Source organism: Pelobates fuscus, chromosome 5 (genome assembly GCF_036172605.1).
Source record: "Pelobates fuscus isolate aPelFus1 chromosome 5, aPelFus1.pri, whole genome shotgun sequence".
In the NCBI taxonomy this organism is placed as follows: domain Eukaryota; kingdom Metazoa; phylum Chordata; class Amphibia; order Anura; family Pelobatidae; genus Pelobates; species Pelobates fuscus.
Window position 1 is genome coordinate 186,557,683 of NC_086321.1, and position 18,874 is coordinate 186,576,556.

Sequence of the window (18,874 nt, forward strand, 5' to 3'; positions counted from 1 at the left end):
TTGGAAAAACGGCGCCTGAGAGGGGAAATGATAACTTTATACAAATATATTCGGGGCCAGTACAAACCTTTATCTGGAAATCTATTCATAAACAGAGCAATACATAGGACACGAGGTCACACATTTAGGCTGGAATAAAGGAGATTTCATCTAAGGCAAAGAAAAGTTTTTTTTACAGTAAGAGCAATAAGGATATGGAATTCTCTGCCTGAAGAGGTGGTTTTGTCAGAGTCACTACAGATGTTTAAACTGCAATTGGATAAATACTTACAAAAACATAACATACAGGGATATCATTTCTAATTAGTGGGGTAATAGCTGCTTGATCCAAGGAGACATCTGAGTGCTATTTTGGGGTCAAGAAGGAATTTTTTCCTAGTTTGTGGCAAAATTGGAAGCGCTTCAGACTAGGTTTTTTGCCTTCTTTTGGATCAACAGTAACAACATATGTGAGGAAGGCTGAACTTGATGAATGCAAGTCTCTTTTCAGCTATGTAACTATGTAACTATGTAACTAAATGTGGATCAACTATATGTATAGGATGGAATGGTTTGCATGCATTTTATACATTTCTAGATTTTTGTTTTCAATGTAAGTAAGTGAAAGTCACTCTTTGTGGCTCTTTATTGATTTTGTACTTCTTTAATAAGTTCTCTTTTGCTAATTAATTTTCTCCAATATAAAATTATATATATATATATATATATATATATATATATATATATATATATATATATATGTTTTTTACAGATTTCGCATATAGCTATGATATATAACAGATATACACTGCATCAATTGGACTCCACACTTGACTGTACAGGCACTTTAATGTCTGCAGGCTACAGTGGTGCTCTGCATGAAAACTTGTTGCAACATAGACACTTTATTTTTTAGCACTTTAATATATAATTTCTTGAGTCTATTACTTGACACTGTTGTTATATTAGTTTTATTACTCTGGCTCTTATGAACCTTTTTTTGATGGCTGAATGATGTGCTTGTATTATATTTTTATTGCACAATATTTCCATGATCCTATCTCTATGATACAACCCAAAACCCTTTATGAGCCAATCTTGTACATTTTTGATAACCTTCTTTTTTAGCAAATCAATTTTTACTAATCTGTTTCTCGATTATTATTTTTCCAGATTTCACATATAGCCATGGAATCTAATAGATTGACACTGCATGAATTGAACTCCTCACTTAACTGTACTGGCACATTAAATAATTTTAATTTCTGGCTGCACGGGGGACATAAAAACTTGTTGCAACACAGGCACTTTATTTTTCAGCACTTTTAGCACTTTAATACATAATGTTTTTAGTCTAATACCTGGCACTTCCGTAAGATGAGTTTTATTACTCTGTCTTTTATGGCCCTTTTATTTTCTTGATAGTTGAATGATGTGCTTGTATTATATATTTTTTTATTTGCTCAGTATTTCCATGATCCAATTTCTATGTGGTTGAATTTGAATTTCCTCTAAATGTTAAAATACTAGGTTAGTGTTTTGAAATGTATTGTCACATATGTTTTCACTTTATCAATTTACTCTTAATTGTTATTTGGGATGGTATTTATATGGGTGTTTACACTGCTTTAGTCAGACTTGATAGGGGCTCAGAGAAGAGTCTCCACTTTCTTGTTTCTGTGTGTGTTTCAGTATTTCTGTTAGTATATGTCTGTGTGTGTCAGTATATCATTCAGTGTATGTGTCTATGTGTGTCAGTATGTCTGTGTGTGTCAGTATATCATTCAGTGTATGTGTCTATGTGTGTCATTATGTCTGTGTGTGTCAGTATGTCTGAATGTGTGTCAATATGTCTGCCAGTATATATTTGTGTAATAAACAAAGAAAATCCAGCGCACGCCATTATCCCCTAAACAGCAATTTCAGTGCTGACAGATTTAGTTTGTTTTTTTAAGGTTTTTTTTTTTAAAACATCTAATCCAGGCAAAAAATAACGGGGGTTTAGTTGCCTTATATGACCATACATTGCATAAGCCAGCCACAACGTCAATGAACCCCATCTTTGGCAGCTCCTACACTACCAGCCTAGTGTCTGCTTCATGAGCTACTTACTTGGGGGAAAAAAATCCGTCTAGATTTCTCTGCAGTACAAGGCTAAATAGGATGAGGTACCTGTGACAGCATCAGGGAGGGGTTTCAACGCCAAGGAGTTGGCTAGACTATCAAATATATATACGAGAAAACAGGGGGCTTGCTACACTCACCTGAATATGCATAAATAGGGTGCTGCTGGGAGCCAATTAATATAATAAATTATATTATTATTATATTAATTGGCTCCCAGCAGCACCCTATTTATGCATATTCAGGTGGTGTGAGAGCATGCTGGGGCATTACTGTAATATTCCCTCTGCTCCCTGATCCCTATTATCTCCCCCATAACTATAAATCAGAAAGAAAGACCTACCCGAGAAGGAGAAAACCTTAATATGGCTGCTCCTTTTATGGTGTGGCATGTCTCTGGAGCTCTATTTGTGGTAATTGCTGATGTCTGCTGCAGCACCCACGCATATAGGGACCTCTTCCTCATTGCCACAGCATTCAGAAGTGGATTGGCTGGAGTAGGGCCAGGTGTATGTGTGAGCCGTGGCACACTGAAATGCAGCAGGCACCATCTTAACTTAGGCCCCGTGCACAAGTGTTTTTTTAACCCCTCCAATGACATTCCTTGTATTAAATGACCCCCAATTTGGACTAAAAATGTTTAGAATTGGAAAAATACAGTACTTTCTTCAAGTCGTACTGTTTCATACCTGAATGAGCACTGTGAGAGACCAAAGTGGCCAACTGATACCCTCAGCCAATCAAAGCCACTCACTGCACCTCAAGCTAATGTTTCCCCAGGCTAGGGGTGAACGAGTTGCTGGGAACTCTTGTATAGCATTATAGCATTAAAAATGGTTCAACATTAAATGATAGGATGGCGCTAGGTGACTCCAAACAATTTAGCCACTTTTATTAGATAATGCAGTTACAGTACCTAAAGTGTCTCCAAGTCTTCATTACTGAGACTGAAAATGCCAGAACTTTTGACATATATCTGCATGATATAATACCACAGAAAAATTGGAACTCTTGAGTAAGCATTCTTTAATGCTTCCCATTTGTAACAGCCTCTGCTCTTTTTGGGCCCTGCCATACTCGTATTGACAGTAGACCTTTTTGACACAGACCGCTTCACTTTGCCTCCTTCTTTAACCCCTTAAGGACACATGACATGTCTGACATGTCATGATTCCCTTTTATTCCAGAAGTTTGGTCCTTAAGGGGTTAATGCCACAATGCTCACTTCATTTTATGATGCCTTGGTGGACTGCATCCATCCATCGACATCGGTTACGGACGTTTTGACATCATAATTGAGCAAGTTAATGAAACCGGTTTAAGGCCACACAACTCACTCCTCTCTGCCTTTTCATGATCTCTGTTAGCTAAGAATGCATTTTGATATTGGTGTTCTTTTTCTGGTTTTGACTCAGTTCTGTTGTTGACTATTCCACAACCTGTGCCTGTTTACTTGTAGTTTGTCTTTAGAAAGTATTCTATACTGTTATAATTTAAGCCTGGCCACTCTAAGGACCAGTGATACATTTTCATATTATAGTATAGCATACTCTTTGCATGTTGGGATGTGCCTGCTTTGACACTATGGAGGCTTCAACAAAAATTGGAAGACTAGAGTAAAATACCAAGGAAGTATAAACTTTCTTGCTATAGGTCTGATATTAATCACATTTTGAGAAACCCAATCATATATGGAGAGTCCATGGGCTTTTAATGAGGGCTCACATGGCTTAAAATCTAGCACCAGGGAATGAAGAGCTAGACTTGTATCCAGATCAAGCTGAATAAACTCAAGGATTTTTTGTCTTGAGACAGGGCTGGTGCAAGGATTTTTGTCTATACAGTCAGAGAATGTCTCTTTAATTTTAGGGTTGTGATTGGGGTTGTGATCTGGAGTGGAAATGTTATGAGAAATATTAGTTGAACTTCTAAAGTGTAGTTGAGAACAAGAACCATGACTGATTTCTAAACATAATTATTGCAGTTTACAGACACATTACCGTGAGTATTATTGCTATGGAGCTCATAACACTCAAAAATACCAACAAGATGCAGCTCCTAGAAAAGAGGGATGCTAGGTTAGGAAAGAGGGACAGAGGGATTGATTTTAAACGGAATATTATATGATTAATATTTCTCTTAAAATACTTTTTTCACATTAGTGTTTAGTATCTATTCATTAGGTTTTTGCATTGGTTTTATTAAATCTTGTATCGCTGTGTGTGTAACTGGTATCACTGTGAAATACATCTGTTCAAATACTAGTTCCAGAAAAGCTTGAGAAAGGATGTGGATAGGCACCGGGGTGGGGTCATAAATGTCTTTGAAACAAAAGATGATACTTGTATGAAACCACTTTAAAAAGGTGGAATTCAAATTTAGAATCTGTACTTGTCAATGTTATTATAAATAGGATGGATTATGAAATATTTATTCAGTTGCTAACATTGATATTATCACTGATATTCTATATCAGTCTTATATAAATTGATATTATTGATAATATTTTAATGCAGCATTAAAAAATATAACTTTTTGGCCAGAAACCACAAAAAGTTCATAGTGATTAACATTATATTAACAGATTTGTGACTCAAAAGGGTTACTTGGAATAACAATTCCCATGTTCCTCCTAAGGTGTTTCCGACACCGAACCTAGTGTTTGGAATCTGTGCAAGGACAGTAGTGGATGTTGGCACAGTATTATGAAAGCCAAAGTTCAAGATTAAATTTGAGCGTTTGAGTGTTTAATCCCTGCTGACTCTTTCTACAGTGCCACTGTTAGCTAGGACCTCTTTTGCTTTCTCCAACACACCAAGCCATACCTATGACTTCTGCTATTTCTGGTTCCTCTATTTCCAATACATGGAGCAATGTATTTGTGAGTGTGGTAAACCTAGAAAAATATGGTGGTGACCCTGACAATTGTAGAGGGTTTTACCTCACATGAGTATTCACTTTAAATTTATCTCCTCAGGCTTTCCCTACTAACCGTACTAAAGTTGGATTTCAAATATAACCAAACAGTGAACTAAGTGGAATCAATCCACCACATGACTGAGCAGCTAACTTAAATGGTTACATATTATTTAGGAAGGATAAAACAAACAGGAAAGTTGGTGGAGTATGTTTGTATGTCAGCCATGAGTCAAAGCCATATCTTAAGCAAGTGGAATGTGACACGGAAAATGTGGAGGCTTTATGGGTAAATATCTGCTTGGGGCAAAAGAAGGGAAATTAATTATTGGTTGGGATATGTTATAAACGATCTAATATTTATATTGATGAGAATGAACAGCTGTTAGAGCAAATTGGGATAGCAGCACACATGGGTAAGACATTAATAATAGTAGATTTTAATTACCCGGATATAAATTAGGATTGAGGGACTAGTACTTCAGCAAGGGTAATTAGGTTTTTGAACGTGTTAAATTACAACTTCATGTCACAACTGGTACAAGCAATACCAGAATGCTTGTCTGGATCTGGTTATGTTAAAAAAATGTTGATCTTTTAACCAACATTCAAGTAAGGGACCACTTGGGAAAATAGTGATCAAAATATGGTGCCTTTTGAAATAAACTCAAAATGCAAAAGAACACGGAGTATGCTAAAACAAAAGTATAATTTTAAACAGGCTAATTTCAATAAGACAATAGCAGTTTTACATATATTGACGGGCATAAACTCTTTAGTGAAAAGAAACACTGAGGATAAATGCAATATCTTGCAAACAAATATTAGAAATGTACATTGTTCAGTATGCACCATTGGGTAATAAATATAAAGGAAACAAATTAAAAACCAATGTGGCTTAGTGGTAAAGTAAACCAAGAGATTAAAAATAAGAAAAGGGGGTGAGGGCCTGACTGGCATAGTGGAGAGACGTGTATTGATAGAGCTTCTCTCTTCTATTGACATAAAAACTGATTTTAGCCTCATTAAACTTGATTTGGATGACAAACGGAAACTTATCAGCTTCTTGACCCAGCTGAACATCCCTGCAGGGTTTAAAGATTTGGCAATTGCTCATCTATTGCATGACTTCAAACATGCATCCTAGAGCGCACCGGGCGGGAGTTGCCCAATGGCATGTAACATTATACCAGTGTCTCATTACCCTCCCCCCCAAGCACATGTGATCCCAGTTAACCCGTGGGAGGCTGCCCCGTCCGAACTGTAATGTGGAGTGAAATCACATTGACTGGTGCAAAATCCGGTGACTCACCTATGATGGCATACACCATGTGGACCCCTAACAGCACAAGGGAAAAGCAGGATATCTTGTCCAGGCTGGAAAGAATATTTGATGAATTCTAAAGAAAGGTAGAGAGTAGGATGCAGCACCCTACACCAGGTCAGTCGGACAACTACTCACCACAGAAGCCGATTCATGACCTTCAGCAGGAGACCGTAGATTCAGCAATGCACAAGGCCCCACTATGGTGATGAGGCAGGAAGCACACATCGCTCCAACACAGGGAGACACACAAGAGTGTTCCATGGTGGTCCAACGCTGGGACTCATGATAAATGGCACAGCTCGCCGACACACATCGAGGTTTAGAAGCCAGTCTTTCTTTCCAAAGTTGCAAGACTCTGCCATGCCTCTGGCTGTCATTGGATGATCTAGAATCCCAGGCCACATTAAGCAGAGCTTTTGGCCCTTCATCCTATCACCTCACTATTGAGTATCTGATGAAACTCCCGTGACACTGCTCATTACTCAAGTAAGCATCCTTTTATTATTTCTCTAATTTTTTGCATTATCTCTGGCCTGTTTCTGACTACATGTTACCAACATGAGATCTCCCAGGGACATCTTTCTGTTCATTGTTATGCTGATACATGCCTGCTTCCTTACAAAATTTGTGCAATTTACTAATCATATTCATGCTGAAATTTGGTTAATTCTGTTTTTAAGCCATGTCGTGATGTATATAGTTATTTTCCTGCACAACAATAATAGAGAATTAGAAAAGTAATAATAAAAAAATGGCATTTAAAGCATTTAAAACAGACAAATTAGAGTCATTCTATATAAGATAAGAGGAAGCCAATAATGTATGCAAAAAAAGCCATAAGAGTAGTTAAAGTAGAGAAATTGATAGCCAAACAGAACAAAACTGACTCCCAAACATTTTTTAAGTACAGAAATTCTACAAAAGCAAAAAAAGAAAAGTGTAGATACATTGAATACAGAGATGGGTGTGTTAGTTAATGAAGATCAAGAAATGGCAAACATTTTAAACAACAATTTTTTATCAGTATTCATTAAGGAGGATCCTATGGCAAAAGTTATGCAAATGATTGCTGCAAAAGAAACATGCAGACAAATTTTGATTGGATGACTTTAGGCAAAGTGCTACAGCAGCTAAAGAAAGTTAATGTAAGCAAAGCTCTGGGCATGACAGTATTCACCCATAAGTACTTAAGGAGCAAGGTGTGGAAATAAGTGAACCTCTGTATTTAATCTTTCAATATTCTTTCCTTTCACAAATTCTACCGGAGGATTGGAGGAAGGCAGATGTGGTTTCAATATTCAGAAAGGGATCACAATCTTTGCCTGGAAATTAAAAACCTGTGAACTTAACGTCTGTGGCTGGGAATTTAAAAAAAAAGATTATTAATGGATAATATTCAGGAATTCATTGGGAATAATATTGTTATTAGCAATAATCAGCATGGTTTTATGAAACATAGGTCATGTTAAACGAGCTGCATTCTACCAAGAAGTAAGTAGAAGCATAGATCAGGCTGTTGCAGTGGATGTAATATACATGGATTTTCTCAAGGTTTTTGATGCGGTTCCTCAAACTAAGAGAAATTGTTCTACATGAAAATTCTTGTTCTTGGGTAGAACGTTGACTTAACCCCTTAAGGACACATGACATGTGTGACATGTCATGATTCCCTTTTATTCCAGAAGTTTGGTCCTTAAGGGGTTAAAGATACAGTACACTAGAAAAAGTGCAGAGGTGGGCCTCAAAAGTGATAAAAGAAATGGGACATTTTAGTTATAAAGAAAGGTTAACAAATTTAAATCTCTTTAGTTTGGAAAAATGGCGCCGCAGAGGCGATACGATAGCATTATATAAGTATATTCAGGGCCAATAGAAACCATTGTCTGGAAATCTAAGCATAAACAGGGCTATACATAGGACACAAGGTAACACATTTAGACTGGAAGAAAGGAGATTTAATCTAAGGCATAAGAAAGGGTTTTTTTACAGCAAGAACAATAAGGATGTGGAATTCTCTGCCCCCAAAAAGCTGGTTTTACCAGAGTCTAAACAGATGTTTAAACAGCAATTAGATAAATGCTTGCAAAAACATAACCTACAGGGATATCATTTTTAATTAGTCGAGTAATATCTTCTTGATCCATGGAAATATCTCAATGCTATTCTGGTTTTTGTTTTTTTACCTAGTTTGTTGCACAATTGGAAGCTCTTCAGAATGTTTTTTTTTGTCTTCTTTTGGATCAACAGAAAAAGCATATGTGAGTCTGAACTTGATGGACACATGTCTCTTTTCAGCGATGTAACTATGTATCCATGAGCAGTCATATTGCAATGTTAGAGCACTATTTATTAAGTGTTCTTGCATAGCAAGACCACTTAATGTTATCTCACATATATATTATTAAGTGTTCTTGCATAGCAAGACCACTTTATGTTATCTCACATATACCGTATTTATTCGAGTATAACGCGCATTTTTTTTTAACCGATTTTAATTTAAAATTAAGGGTGCGCGTTATACTCGAATAAATATACCTTCCAGGACCGCCGGGCTCATTACAAGCCCGGCGGTCCTGGGGGGGTGGGCAGCAAACGTTTACTCACCTCCGTGCAGCTCCTCCAGCTTCCCAGTGTAAATCTTGAGAGACCCGCGGCCAGCTCTGACGCTCTGACGTCGTCAGAGCTGGCCGCGGGTCTCGCGAGATTTACACTGGGAAGCTGGAGGAGCTGCACGGAGGTGAGTAAACGCTTGCTGCCCACCCCCCCAGGACCGCCGGGCTTTTAATGAGCCCGGCGGTCGGTATTATTTATTCGAGTATAACAAGCACCCTAGTTTTAGATTAAAAATCGGTATAACATTTTATACCGATTTTTAATCGAAAATTAGGGGTGCGCGTTATACACGTGTGCGCGTTATACTCGAATAAATACGGTATATTATTAAGTGTTCTTGCATAGCAAGACCACTTAATGTTATCTCACATATATATTATTAAGTGTTCTTGCATAGCAAGACCACTTAATGTTATCTCACATATATATTATTAAGTGTTCTTGCATAGCAAGACCACTTAATGTTATCTCACATATATATTATTCTTATTAAGTGTTCTTGCATAGCAAGACCACTTAATGTTATCTCACATATATATTATTATTAAGTGTTCTTGCATAGGAAGACCACTTACTGTTATCTCACATATATATTATTATTATTATTATAGCCAAATTTGCCACCCTAACTCCTCCCACAGTTTTTACACTACATAGACAAAAATTTACCAAAACGTGCAGATTGTTGCCGATCGGATTGCTATTACTTTGTGGAACGTTTCGCCGAATGGTTCACGGAATATCGTCGTTCTTGTGGCGAAATTTGTCCCATAGGAATGAATGGCAAAGCTAGAGTGGGAGCTGGCAAAAGCTGAAAAATCAGGACATGATTTCTAAACTGCCACCACTCCCTCATTTTCAGGCCCACCTACACAAATCTTATATCAAAACGTTCAGCTATCCCTGCTGCCACTAAAAATGTCCACGGCTAAGCCATAGTCCTGATAGTTTTCGCAATATGACAATTTGTTTGCAACTCACGCAGTCCATTGACATTCATTGAAACTCCACTCTGCAAAGCTCACATTTGAAGGGCAATTTCTAAACTGCGACTGTGCCTTCATTGTTAATACCTCAGAGACATACTGCATCAAAATGTAGGTCTGGGTCTTGTGGTTCTCACAATATAAAGCTCTTCACTGTAGGATATATAGTTTTTAAAATACGACCATTTGAAGATGGCAACCGCAAAAATACTCTGACCTGTGCCAGGCTGCAGCATCAAGTGATATCATAGACAAAGCCTTTTACAACTGCTAATGTTTTTATAACTGTATGTTTTAATGTAACTGTGAAGCACTTTGGGCAACAACATTGCAATTAAATGTGCTATATAAATAAATAATAACAGTTACTCGGCCCACTCCAGTTGTAGACTACTGGTGGAGGCAAGAACACTTCACAATTTCCCCAGAAATTGTAGCTTTTCTAGTTATTATTCTTATTCTTATTCTTATTATAGCCAAATTTGCCACCCTAACTCCTCCCACAGTTTTTACACTACATAGACAAAAATATACCAAAACGTGCAGATTGTTCCCGATCGGATTGCTATTACTTTGTGGAACATTTTGGCGAATGGTTCTCGGAATATCGTCGTTCTTGTGGCGAAATTTGTCCCATAGGAATGAATGGCAAAGCTAGAGTGGGAGATGGCAAAAGCTGAAAAATCAGGACATGATTTCTAAACTGCCACCACTCCCTCATTTTCAGGCCCACCTACACAAATCTTATATCAAAACGTTCAGCAATCCCTGCTGCCACTAAAAATGTTGACAGCTAAGCCATAGTCCTTATAGTTTTCACAATATGACCATTTGTTTGCAACTCACGCAGTCCATTGACATTCATTGAAACTCCACTCTGCAAAGCTCACATTTGAAGGGCAATTTCTAAACTGCGACTGTGCCTTCATTCAGTGGCGTACATACCAGGGTCGCAGGGGTCGCGGCTGCGACCGGGCCCGGCCCACCAGGGGGCCCAGCCGCCCCTGCGACCCGGTATGTACGCTCTGGGCCAGCCTCTTCTCCTGGGGGGCCCAGGAGCCGGCCACCTCCGGGCCCCCCGAGGCTGGCCCTGCTTACACCCGGCGGCCGGCTGGTGCGCGAGGGAGCACTCTCCCCTGAGTGCTTCCTCTTCAGCTCCCTCGCGCACCGCACTGATACCGGAGCCGGAAGATGACGTCATCTTCCGGCGCCGGTATCAGTACGCGGCGTGCGAGGGAGCTGAAGAGGAAGCACTCAGGGGAGAGTGCTCCCTCGCGCGCCCGCAGGACCAGCCAGCCCGCCGGGTGACCGGCCCCCCCAGGAGCCCAGCAGCACCACTGGACCCCAGGGAATCCCCTCAGCACTCCAAAAGGTAAGGAGGCTGGGGGGATTAAATAAAAAAAAAGTGTGTGTGAGTGTAAGTGTGTGTGTGAGTGTAAGTGTGTGTGTGAGTGTAAGTGTGTGTGTGAGTGTAAGTGTGTGAGTGTAAGTGTGTGTGTGTGTGAGTGTAAGTGTGTGTGAGTGTGTGTGTGTGTGTGTGAGTGTGTGTTAGTGAGTCTGTTTGATGTCTGTTAGTGAGTGTGTGTTTGTCAGTGAGAGTGTATGTTTTGTAAGTGAGTGTAAGTCCAGCACCACTGGACCCCAGGGAATCCCCTCAGCACTCCAAAAGGTAAGGAGGCTGGGGGGATTAAATAAAAAAAAAGTGTGTGTGAGTGTAAGTGTGTGTGTGTGAGTGTAAGTGTGTGTGTGAGTGTAAGTGTGTGTGTGAGTGTAAGTGTGTGTGTGAGTGTAAGTGTGTGTGTGTGAGTGTGTGTGTGTGAGAGTGTGTGAGTGAGTGTGTGTGTGTGTGTGTGTGTGAGTGTGTGTGCGTGAGTGTGTGTGTGTGAGTGTGTGTGTGAGTGTGTGTGTGTGTGAGTGTGTGTGTGAGTGAGTGTGTGTGTGTGTGAGTGTGTGTGTGTGAGTGTGTGTGTGTGTGTGTGAGTGTGTGTTAGTGAGTCTGTTTGATGTCTGTTAGTGAGTGTGTGTTTGTCAGTGAGAGTGTATGTTTTGTAAGTGAGTGTGTATGTATGTCTGTTAGTGAGTGTGTCTTTATCAGTAAATGTGTGTATGCATTTGTTCGTGAGAGTGTGTGTGTGTGTGTGTCTTCAGCACTTACCTTTCTCCAGCGCCGGACTCCCATGGCGCTGGGGATCCCTCCGCCTCTCAGCTCCGAATGCGCATGCACGGCAAGAGCCGCGCACGCATTCAAACCGCCCATAGGAAAGCATTACTCAATGCTTTCCTATGGACGTTCAGTGTCTTAAAATGGCGGAAGCGCCTCTAGCGGCTGTCAGTGAGACAGCCACTAGAGGCTGGATTAACCCTCAGTGAAACATAACAGTTTCTCTGAAACTGCTATGCTTTCAGCTGCAGGGTTAAAACTAGAGGGACCTGACACCCAGACCACTTCATTGAGCTGATGTGATCTGGGTGTCTGTAGTGGTCCTTTTAGTGTGTGTGCGCATCTGCATGCAGTGGCGTACATACCGCGGTCACAACCCCTGCGACCAGGTGCCCGCCGCCATGTGTTGCTGCCCCAGCCCGCGCAGAGTAAGCGCGAGGGGGGGGGGCCCACGGATCAATTTTCGCACCGGGGCCCCATGGGTCATGTGTACGCCACTGCCTTCATTGTTAATATCTCAGAGACATACTATAGAACAAAATGTAGGTCTGGGTCTTGTGATTCTCACAATATAAAGCTCTTCACTGTAGGATTTATAGTTTTTAAAATACGACCGTTTGAAGATGGTAACCGCAAAAATACTCTGACCTGTGCAAGGCTGCAGCAGCAAGTGATGTCATAGACAGGGCTTTTTGCACCTGCTCATGGTTTGTATAACTGTATGTTTTAATGTAACTGTGAAGCACTTTGGGCAACAACGTTGCAATTAAATGTGCTATATAAATGATAACGGTTACTCCGCCCACTCCAGTTGTAGACTACTGGTGGAGGCAAGAACACTTCACACAATTTCCCCAGAAATTGCAGCTTTTCTAGTTCTTATTCTTATTATAGCCAAATTTGCCACCCTAACTCCTCCCACAGTTTTTACACTACATAGACAAAAATATACCAAAACGTGCAGATTGTTACCGATCGGATTGCTATTACTTTGTGGAACGTTTCGGCGAATGGTTCACGGAATATCGTCGTTCTTGTGGTGAAATTTGTCCCATAGGAATGAATGGCAAAGCTAGAGTGGGAGCTGGCAAAAGCTGAAAAATCAGGACATGATTTCTAAACTGCCACCACTCCCTCATTTTCAGGCCCACCTACACAAATATTATATCAAAACGTTCAGCTATCCCTGCTGCCACTAGAAATGCCCACGGCTAAGCCATAGTCCTGATAGTTTTCACAATATGACCATTTGTTTGCAACTCACGCCTTCCATTGACATTCATTGAAACTCCACTCTGCAAAGCTCACATTTGAAGGGCAATTTCTAAACTGCGACTGTGCCTTCATTGTTAATATCTCAGAGACATAATATACATCAAAATGTAGGTCTGGGTCTTGTGATTCTCACAATATAAAGCTCTTCGCTGTAGGATTTATAGTTTTACAAATATGACCGTTTGAAGATGGCAACCGCAAAAATACTCTGACCTGTGCCAGGCTGCAGCAGCAAGTGATGCCATAGACAACGCCTTTTACACCTGCTAATGTTTTTATAACTGTATGTTTTAATGTAACTGTGAAGCACTTTGGGCAACAACATTGCAATTAAATGTGCTATATAAATAAATAATAACAGTTACTCTGCCCACTCCAGTTGTAGACTACTGGTGGAGGCAAGAACACTTCACAATTTCCCCAGAAATTGTAGCTTTTCTAGTTATTCTTATTATAGCCAAATTTACCACCCTAACTCCTCCCACAGTTTTTACACTACATAGACAGTAATATACCGAAACGTGCGGATTGTTCCCGATTGGTATGCTATTATTTTGTGGAACGTTTCTCCGAATGGTTCACGGAATATCGTCGTTCTTGTGGCGAAATTGGTCCCATAGGAATGAATGGCAAAATGTTCAAAGCTGGCAAAAGCTGAAAAATCAGGACATGATTTCTAAACTGCCACCACTCCCTCATTTTCAAGCCCACCTACACAAATCTTATATCAAAACGTTCAGCTATCCCTGCTGCCACTAAACATGTCCACGGCTAAGCCATAGTCCTGATAGTTTTCACAATATGACCATTTGTTTGCAACTCACGCCGTCCATTCACATTCATTGAAACTCCACTCTACCCAGCTAAAATTTGAAGGGCAATATCTACACTGCGACTGTGCCTTCATTTCTAAAATGTCAGAGACATACTATGCATCAAAATGTAAGTCTGGGTCTTGTAATTCTCACAATATAAAGCTCTTCGCTGTAGGATGTATAGTTTTTAAAATACGACCATTTGAAGATGGCAACCGCCAAAATACTCTGACCTGTGCCAGGCTGGAGCAGCAAGTGATGTCCTTTTGAACACCTGCTAATGTTTTTATAAATGTATGTTTTAACATAGGCGTGCGCACGGGGTGTGCCAGGTGTGCCTGGGCACACCCTAATCCCCGCGGCCCGCCTATGGAGTGAGACCGGCAGGGGAGATCTCAGGATCCTCCCTGTCGGCTCATGCAGAACCAGCGCTATCCGAGCACCGGCTCTGCTCTCAGCCTCCCTCCCCACCGACCCACAGGCAGGGAGGGAGGCAGGAGAAGACCCGGGGAGCTCTTGCCAGCAGCTCCGCTGGGTTCCTCTCGCGAGATCTGAGCGTTGCCGCGGCAACGCTCGAATCTCGCGTGAGTGAACTCTAGCCTTGCAGGCTAGAGTTCACTCACCGCTGGACCACCAGGGAAGGCAGCAAGGAACAAGAATCCCCCCTCCATACATAAAGTAAGAAGAGACACACAGCACCCACACACATACAGCACCCACAGACACACAGACATACACAGCACCTACACACACACAGCACCCACACACACCCCCACAGCACCTACACACATACACAGCACCCACACACATACCGCACACATGCACCTACACACATACAGCACCCACACACATACAGCACCCACACACATACACAGCACCCACACACATACACAGCACCCACACACATACAGCACCCACACACACACAGCACCCACAGACACACAGCACCCATACACAGCACAGACCCACAGACATACACAGCACCTACACACATACAGCACCCACACACATACAGCACAGCCCCACAGATATACACAACACCTACACACATACAGCACCCACAGACACACAGCACCCACACACATACAGCACCCACACACATACAGCACCTACAAACATACACAGCACCCACACACATACACAGCACCCACACACATACACAGCACCTACACACATACAGTACCCACACACATACACAGCACCCACACACATACACAGCACCAACACACATACAGCACCTACACACATACAGCACCCACACACATACACAGCACCCACACACATACACAGCACCTACACACATACAGCACCCGCAGACATATACAGTACCTACACACATACAGCACCTACACACATACAGCACCCACACACATACAGCACCGACACACATACACAGCACCAACATACATTCAGCATCCACTCACACATACAGCACCCACACACACAGCACCCTCACAAACAGCACCCTCACAAACACACAGCACCCTCACACACAGCACACAAACAGCACCCTCACACACACACAGCACACTAACAGTACCCTCACAAACACAAACAGGACCCTAACAAACACACACAGCACACTACCAGTACCCTCACACACAAACAGCACCCTCACACAGAGTACATTAACAGCACCCTCACAAGCGCACACACACACAAACAGCACCCTCACACACAGTACATTAACAGCACCCTCACAAGCGCACACACACACAAACAGCACCCTCACACACAGTACATTAACAGCACCCTCACAAGCGCGCACACACAAACACCCTCACCCACATAGCACACTACCAGCACCCTCACACACACATCACACTAACAGCACCCTCACACAGCACACACACACACACAGCAGTGTATGTGTGTGTGTATATATATATACACATACATACAAATATATACACGGCGTGTGCTTGTGCTTTAGGGTGCACACCCTAATGCAATAGGCTGCGCACGCCTATGTCTTTTAATGTAACTGTGAAGCACTTTGGGAAACAACATTGCAATTAAATGTGCTATATAAATAAATAATAGTTACTCCGCCCACTCCAGCTGTAGACTAATGGTGGAGGCAAGAACACTTCACACAATTTCCCCACTATTTATTTATAACAGGTGCTCAAGTTCTCTAAATTCCGTTTGTCTGGATTTCCTGTCAGGAGTTTGTCTCTGTGTAACTGAGATCTGTTGCATTTAATAACATACTGGATTGCTGCACAGGATATACTTGTAAGGAGAGAAGGTGAGAATATGCACTGTGCTTCTCTAGCACAGTAATAAATAGCAGTATCTCCAAAATTAACATTGTTTATTTGCAGGTATCCCATCCCGTTTGCATTATTAGTTGTCATTCTGATATTTTCCACAAATGCTCTTTGTGATTGAGAAGAAGGCCGGATATATCCTATATACTGAAGCGCTTTCCCTGGAACATGCTTGAGCCATGCCAGAAAAAAATCAGTAAACACATATCCAGAAGCTTCACATGAAATCTGTATGTCTCCTCCATACATGCCAGCGAGAAAACTGGGCTGTGACAACTGAACGTCAGACTTGACACCTGTAAGTCAAAGAGATAGTGAGTGACTGGTGCTAATACTTTCCTAACTGAATCTGATTCCAGTCTTAAAACCCTCTTACCCAAAAGGAAGAACAGAATCCATGTGCAGTATAAAAGCATGCTCCTTCTTGTTCTACTACAATATATATTTATTGGGACTGTTTTTAGATTCTTTATATATTATACTGCAAAAGGTCATGTGACCAGGTTTCACACATTGTCACCAACCATACGCTGAGAGACACACTTCCTCTATGACAGTTTGAAGACATATACCAACATTTAGAAGGTCCTTTACAATTACAGATACATATCTATCATTTCTTAAATGTTAAAATAAAATCTAAACAGTGTTTTACCTTATGATACAGATACACACACTGACACACATGCAGATATGTAGGCACAAAGAAACACTGCCACAGATGCAAAGACACACAGAAACAAACATTGACACACATGCAGATACACAGACACACAGAAACAAATGAAATGTTGACACACATCTAGATACAAACACAAAGTTGCAAATACTGATACACATCTAGAAACAGATAGATACAATGACACAAACTGATACAAAGACACACACTGTCACACATATAAATACACAGACAGATACAAACACTGATGTTAAACTTGATTTGTGTGTTTTTTTTACATGCATGACAATTTTCATTCTTCAATAATTTTTGACTACTCAGACGAAGATGCACCCCCCCCAAAAAAATGCGTTTTCTACTGTGTGTCTCTTAACCCTCCTTTCAAATTTCTTATCCCCTTTTGTGTTTCTTATCTCATCTATTGAATGTCTTACTCCTTTTTGTGTTTCTTACCACCCATTTTGTGTCTATTGTCCCCCATTTTTCCCTTTTGTGTCATACATCCTCCTTGTGTGTATCTTACTACCCCCAGCCCCTTTGTGTTTCTCTTTCTCCCATCCACCCGCTTTGTTTTTCATTGTTCCTTCCCCTGGTCCTTTTTGTGTAATTGTCCCCTTTTACAGCCCCTGTCTGTGTCATATCACCCTTTCCAGACCCTCTCTGAGTTGTTGTCCCCATTCCCTGCCCCTCTGTGTGTCACTTGTTCCCTGGCCAAGCCCCTCTGTGTGTCACTGTGACCTTTGCAGCCCCTCAGTGTGTGTCATTGACACCTTCACAGTCCTCTCTGTATCATTTTTCCCTTCTCAGCCCCTCTGTGTCTCTGCACCACCAGCCAATCCCTTTCTCCTTTTCCCAGTTCCTCTGTGTGTCATTTCCCTTTCCCAGCTCCTCTGCGTTTTTTTTCATCTGCCCCAGCACCTCTTTGTGTCTCTTCCCCACAGCTCCTCCTTGTGTTTCATTCCCCCCTAGCTCCACCATGTGGCTCATTGCCCCCTACCTCCTTCATGTGTCTCATCCCCCCAGCCCCTACATGTGTCTCATTCTCCCCCAGCACCTCCATGTGTCTCATTCCTCCTCCAGCCCCTTCATGTGTCTGAAAGCTAGGGTACCTACAAGGAAAGAATGCCTTTACAATCACTGTTAGTTCATATTAAATAACTATATTATTGTCCTCATCAATATCAAAATTCTCCCAATGCATTATTTTCCACGTTACCTCTCTATATATTGTTAGAAATAACCCTAGTAATTTCCTGTGTACATATACTTTTTGTTAATATTTATTTAGACCCATAATAAACAATATAGCTAATTGTGTTGCTTTGATTCTCCTATCGGGCACGCATCATTATGAACTCTACAAAGTAATTTCATATAGTGGATCGCTACCCACAAGGAGATATTTTAAACCCCTTATTGATTAAATAGTACTAAAAATATCTGTAATGAAATTTGTGGGTCAGTCTACAAATATAAATGAAGGCAAGAATCATTGCCAATGTTTAGTTCTGAGTACTGTTAAAATTAATTGTGCAATCACTTCTCATATTCTCATATTCTAGATCAGGGGTTGGCAACCTTTTAGCAGCACTGTGCCGAAATTGGATTGTGATGTCCCGTAGCGTGTCGGTCCTATTTTTTTAAATTGAGGTGTATATGTTGCCGTATTCTGCTTGTTATTTATACTGTAATTGCTTTGTATTTGTGCATATATGAGATATTATAT

At 41.0% G+C, this 18,874-nt stretch overlaps 1 protein-coding gene across 1 annotated transcript in view; it reads right to left on the minus strand.

The window, feature by feature from the left end:
* The window catches only part of LOC134612131 (immunoglobulin epsilon heavy chain-like), a 32,782-nt gene extending 15,889 nt beyond the window's left edge, over positions 1-16,893 (minus strand). The window contains exons 1-2 of the mRNA XM_063456508.1: positions 16,846-16,893; positions 16,433-16,765 (exon numbers count right to left, since the gene is read on the minus strand). Coding sequence (XP_063312578.1) covers positions 16,433-16,765; positions 16,846-16,885 — 373 coding nt within the window. The 5' untranslated portion in view covers positions 16,886-16,893. The remainder of the gene's footprint in view (positions 1-16,432; positions 16,766-16,845) is intronic.
* Between the last annotated feature and the right edge of the window lie 1,981 nt (positions 16,894-18,874).